General features: G+C 54.4%; 1 protein-coding gene across 1 annotated transcript in view; it reads right to left on the bottom strand.

Moving 5' to 3' along the window:
- TMPRSS9 (transmembrane serine protease 9) overlaps positions 1-5,614 on the bottom strand; it is a 30,865-nt gene that overhangs the window by 10,737 nt on the left and 14,514 nt on the right. Inside the window, exons 8-9 of the mRNA XM_067734482.1 lie at positions 2,329-2,603; positions 552-688 (exon numbers count right to left, since the gene is read on the bottom strand). Coding sequence (XP_067590583.1) covers positions 552-688; positions 2,329-2,603 — 412 coding nt within the window. The remainder of the gene's footprint in view (positions 1-551; positions 689-2,328; positions 2,604-5,614) is intronic.

The following is a 5,614-nucleotide window of genomic DNA, read 5'->3' as shown; positions in this document are numbered from 1 at the left end:
GATCTCTAAGACCTCTTTCAGTTCTACCACTGGCAGTTAAAAACCCAACCCAAATAAACAGTATCCCCTCCTCTCCTTAGCCCAGCAGACCCTGGGTAATGTCACCAGTGGCTTAGGAACCTCCAGTCAGCACGCGGCGTCCTCCTGCAGGGCCGCATCTGCCCTCACTCATCCTGTCTTGCTATCCTTTGCCTTCTCCTCACACCCAGATCACTGCGACTCTTTCATCCTTAAACACAAGCTCTCTCTCACTATTTCCCGCTGTTTTCTCCAGCTTCTGGCTCTGATGTGGCACCCTGAGCGCATGTAGCAGCCGCTCCCCACCCACCAGGCCTTAGAAAGGAGAGCAAAGATATAAATTAAAAGAAAAAGGAAATCCACAGCCATGTGACAAACCAAGCAGAGGAAATTTAGGTGGTGGACCAGCAACGGAAGACTCCCCCTTCCGGGGAGAGGGGAACCTCGGGCGGAAACCTGGAGGCCTTTCCCCTCAGGGGCTGGCAAGGCATCGGTCTGGGGCCTCTGGCTTCTTTCCCAGGCACCGGGCTCACCTGGCAGGAATCCACCTTCCCATCCAGGTAGCCGGCACACAGCATCCTGTCGGTGAGCGAGTGGCCATACAGGCTGGCGCACAGGGCCTGGTCCAGCAGCTCCACGGTGGCTTTCTGCAGCATCTCCGGCTTGACCACTGCCCAGCATGGGGAGAGACAAGCAGGGTGAGCACTCCAGGACCCTGGCAGCCACCCCGAGCCAGGAGGCTGAGCTTCTGTTTCCCCAGCTGCGGTGGAGCTGCTGCAGCCCTAGATCAGAAATGAGCCAGGTCCATCAATGCCCACTGACCACCCTCTCGGCCTGGACAGCTGAGTGGCAAGACTAGGCTCCTCCCCTCCCCTCCCCAAACCTGCCCGCCCTGAGCTCCCCCTTACCTGCTAGAATCTTTTCTTAGTCCAGCCATAGCCCCATCTTGGCTAAACATTAAATCAGATTACGTAACCTTTTCCTCAAATGCTCCAGGGTGTCGTCCCCCCCCCCCCACCCGCGCAGCTCAATCCAAATACCCAAGCTTGGACCACCTACCCTGGCACCCCAGGCCCTTTGCACATGCCGTTCTGGCTGCCTAGAATGCTTGTCCCTGCAGAATCTTACCGCCTTCCTCCTCTCATCTCCTATTTTAAATTGCAGCCCCCCCAACCCTGGCCTTATTTTTCTCCATTCTGTACAAGACCATTTGCCACTTATCTTGTTCATTATCTACTGCCCCCTGGAATTGTTCTGTCTGGGTATGGTAGCCACTGCCCACGTGAGGCTATTTAAATGCAGATGGAATTCATTACAATGAAGTGAAATGTAAAACTCAGTTTCTTGGTAGCGCTAGCCCGTGTCACAGGGCTGCTGGCCCCCCGTTGTGGATGGCACAGATGTGGCTTGTGTCCACCACTGAGGGAAGTTTTATTGGGAGGCGCTGGTCTGGACTGGGGGCTCCATGTGAACAGGGGTTTCTGTCTGATTTGCTTCCTGCCCAGTCCCTGGAGTAGGAAGCCTGGTCTTAGCTGAAGTGTCACCATCTCAGGCCCTTTCCTAAAGCTGTCCCCGCCCCCAACTCATTTTTCCTACTGGTTTCCTTCCCAGCATTTATCAGCATCAGGTTACAGTCGATATGAGGCAGTTCTGTTCTATAAAATGACCCAAACACTGAATCAGTGAACACTGCCCCACTGCCCCGGGGGTTACACGGGGTCAGGTTCCTGAGAGCCTCCGGTCACAGCCGATGCATACGTACATAACCTCATGATGGTACGTGTGTTTCTGCTTAAAGGCGCTTCACTTAACATACATGGTTGATTCGTTACCACTGAGCTCACAGCCCACAGCGCTGTAACTCTTGCCTGAACGAAGCTCATCTAACACACGTACTTTCTGCCCATTAGGCACATCCCAGCCCTCCTGCATTTAGGACGCTAGCCAGCACTTCAGCTCTACGCTTGGGGCCTGTTTAGATTTTGTGAAACCTGCCACAAAAAGCTCAAAAATGCAGAAAAAAAAAGTGGCAGTAAATAGACCACGAAAAGGACACTGGTTTCCAGTCTGAGCTGAACCAAGAGGCAGGGTTTGCCCAGCTCCACCTCCGCTGGGAACGACTCAAATTGCACAACAGGGAACAATCACAGATTCCCCCCACGAGTATCCACTTGGGGAGACAAATGAATTTTAGCGAGTAGGCGAATTCGCAAATACAGAATCCGCGGCTAATGAGGCCGGACTGTGTGTTGCTTGCTTGGCTGGGCTTTGCTGGCTGCCTGGAGAGGCTGCGGGCGGTATGGTGCTTACGGAAATCCTCCTTGAGGTAGCCCCAGCCCGAGATCAGACACTTCTTCCGGGGCGGGAAGACGTGCACGGCGGCTGGGAGGCACACGGGCTGCACATGCCTGCTGAAGGGCAGGGGGCCACCCAGCTCGAGCACCGCCACGTCGAAGTCGGCCGTGTCAGAGTTGTAGAAGGGGTGCGTGATGATCCGGGCCACTCGGGCCCGCACCGTGCTGGCCTCCGAGCCGCTGAGGTAGGTGCTGCCCGCGTAAGCCACCCACTCGGTGGGGTCTTGGAATCTGCAGGGCAGACAAACCCCCGCTCAGAGGCCCACTGAGGATGGGGCCGGAGGGTGAGGCACTCACCCAGCGGGCAAGTGTTAAGGAGGCGCCCCAAAACTCAGCCATCGAGACTAATAATGATATTTTCGGACTTCCCTGGTTTCGCAGTGGTTAAGAATCCTCCTGCCAATGCAGGGGACACGGGTTCGAGCCCTGGGCGGGGAAGATCCCACGTGCCGCGGAGCAACTAAGCCCGTGCGCCACAACTACTGAAGCCTGCGCGCCTAGAGCACGTGCTCCGCAACAAGAGAAGCCACCGTGCTGAGAAGCCGCGCACCACGATGAAGAGTAGCCCCCGCTCGCCGCAACTAGAGAAAGCCTGAGCGCAGCAACAAAGGCCCAATGCAGCAAATAATAATAATAATATTTTCATGCAACATGGTCAAAAATCAGAATGATTGCAAAAAAAAAAAAAAACCCAAGAAACCAAAATGTGCACGAATTATCAGTATTTTAAACAAAGACGGGATCCAACACGGCTGGGATTAGGGTGAGGCGAGTGAGGCCTTGAATGTGGACTGGCTACTAGATAACATTGCGTGGCTGTTTTTAATTTTCTTGGGTGTGATAGTGGTATGTGGGTATGTGAGAGACGCTTTTGTCTGTGTGCACAAATGCATACGGGAGATCCGGAGGCCGCGTGTCACGATGGTTTCTACTTAATTTCAAATGGTTTGGCAAAGATATATAGGTATGGATGTGTGTGTGAATAATTACAGATGCAGATAGATGGAGAGAGTGGGAGAAAAAACGAATACAGTGAAATAGTAATAACTTTTGAAATCAGATACTGGCATAGGGGTGTTTGTCATCCTATTTTTTCATCTTTTCTACTTAAATATATTCATAATAAAATATTAAGAGAAAACGAAATTTAAAACGATAAAAAAGCAACTCTTCTTGCCCTGAATGTCACTGCTTATGTGACCTGTGTCCACCAGACCGTCATTTCCTGGGGCAGGTTTCCCTGGGATTCCCAGCAGGCTGTTCCATTAGTGACCCTGGGGCAATTCGTAGGTAATGGTTTCCCAGGGGAACCCATGCTTCCTGTTGCCCTGTCCTGTCCCCGAGGACTCCTCAGATGGAAATAACCAAATAGCAATGCCTGGCACTGCCAGAGGCTTCCAGAACCTTCTTCCACCTTTGGTGAGCTCCATTCTGATTGGCCACTCTCATTGTTAAAGATTCTGACCATCCTCAACAACAAAAAACAACCCAGTTCAAAACTGGGCAGGGCTTCCCTGGTGGCGCAGTGGCTGAGAGTCCGCCTGCCGATGCAGGGGACACGGGTTCGTGCCCCGGTCCGGGAAGATCCCACATGCCGCAGAGCGGCTGGGCCCGTGAGCCATGGCTGCTGAGCCTGCGCGTCCGGAGCCTGTGCTCCGCAACGGGAGAGGCCACAGCGGTGAGAGGCCCGCGTACCGCAAAAAAAAAAAAAAAAGCTGGGCAAAGGGACTTCCCTGGTGGCGCAGTGGTTAAGAATCCACCTGCCAATGCAGGGGACAGGGGTTCGAGCCCTGGTCCAGGAAGATCCCACATGCCGCGGAGCAACTAAGCCCGTGCGCCACAACTGCTGAGCCTGTGTTCTAGAGCCTGCGAGCCACAACTACTGAAGCCCGTGCGCCACAACTACTGAAACCTGCGTGCTCTAGGGCCTGCGTGCCGCAACTACTGAGCCCGCGTGCTGCAACTACTGAAGGCCACACGCCTAGAACTTGTGCTCCGTAACAAGAGAAGCCACTGCAATGAGAAGCCTGTGCACTGCAACAAAGAGTAGCCCCCGCTCGCCACAACTAGAGAAAACCTGCACACAGCAACGAAGACACAACACAGCCAAACAAACAAACAAAAAAACTGGGCATTGCTCCCAAGAAGATGGAGCAATGTCACACAAATGTCACACAAATGGCCAATAAGCACATGAAAAGACGCTCAACATCACTAATCATTAGGGAAACGCAAATCAAAGCCACAGTGAGACATTACTGCACACCCATTAGGATGGCTATTATTAAAAACAAACAAAGTGACAAGTAATGGCCAGGATGTGGAGAGACTGGGAGATCGGCCAAGATGGCGGAGTAGAAAGACCCTGAGCTCACCTCCTCTCAGGAGCACACCCAAATCACAACTACCTGCAGAACCACCATCGATGAAAAAGACTGGAACCTACCAGAAAAGATCTTCTCCAACCGAAGACAGAGAGAAGGAACCGCAACAAAATGAGAAGGAAGGGTGGACTCACGATATGATCAAACCCCGTGGCCCCTGGTGGGGGACCCACGGACTGGAGGAGAATCACGTTGCAGAGGTTTTCCCACAGGAGCGAGAGTTCTGAGCCCCACGTCAGGCTCCCCAGCCTGGGGGTCCAGCACCAGGAAGAGGGTCCCCCAGAGCATTGGGCTTCGGAGGCCCACAGAGCTAGTCGCAGGAGCCCCACAGGACTGGGGGAAATAGAGGCTTCACTCCTAAAGGACACACAGAGAATCCCACGTGCACTGGGAGCCAGGGCAGAAGCAGTCATCTGATAGAAGCCTGGACCAAACCTACCTGCTGCTCTCGGAGGGCCTCCTGGGGAGGCAAGGCGCGGGCGGCCATGGGTCGCCCTGGGGACGTAATGTTGGCGGCCGCCATGTTGGTTCTTTAGTGCGGAGACCCGGGCCCACCCCCAATAGCCCACAGGCGCTAGTGCTGGGACGCCCCAGGCCAATCAACTAACTGGGCGGGGACACAGCCCCACCCATCAGCAGACAGGCTGCCTTAGACCCCCCCTGAGCCCACAGCTGCCCCTAGACACAGCCCTGCCCACCAGAGGGCCAAGACCCAGCTCCGCCCACCAGTGGGCGGACACCAGATGCAAGAAAACCATGATCCCGCATTGAAGGCCAGACCCTAGCCCCGCCCACCAGTAAGTCAAGGCCACCTCTGGGACGCTCCAGAACCCATACCCAACTGTAGCCGAAACCCGC

This window comes from Pseudorca crassidens, chromosome 3 (genome assembly GCF_039906515.1).
Source record: "Pseudorca crassidens isolate mPseCra1 chromosome 3, mPseCra1.hap1, whole genome shotgun sequence".
Classification (NCBI taxonomy): Eukaryota; Metazoa; Chordata; class Mammalia; order Artiodactyla; family Delphinidae; genus Pseudorca; species Pseudorca crassidens.
This window is presented reverse-complemented; position numbering and strand designations above follow the sequence as displayed.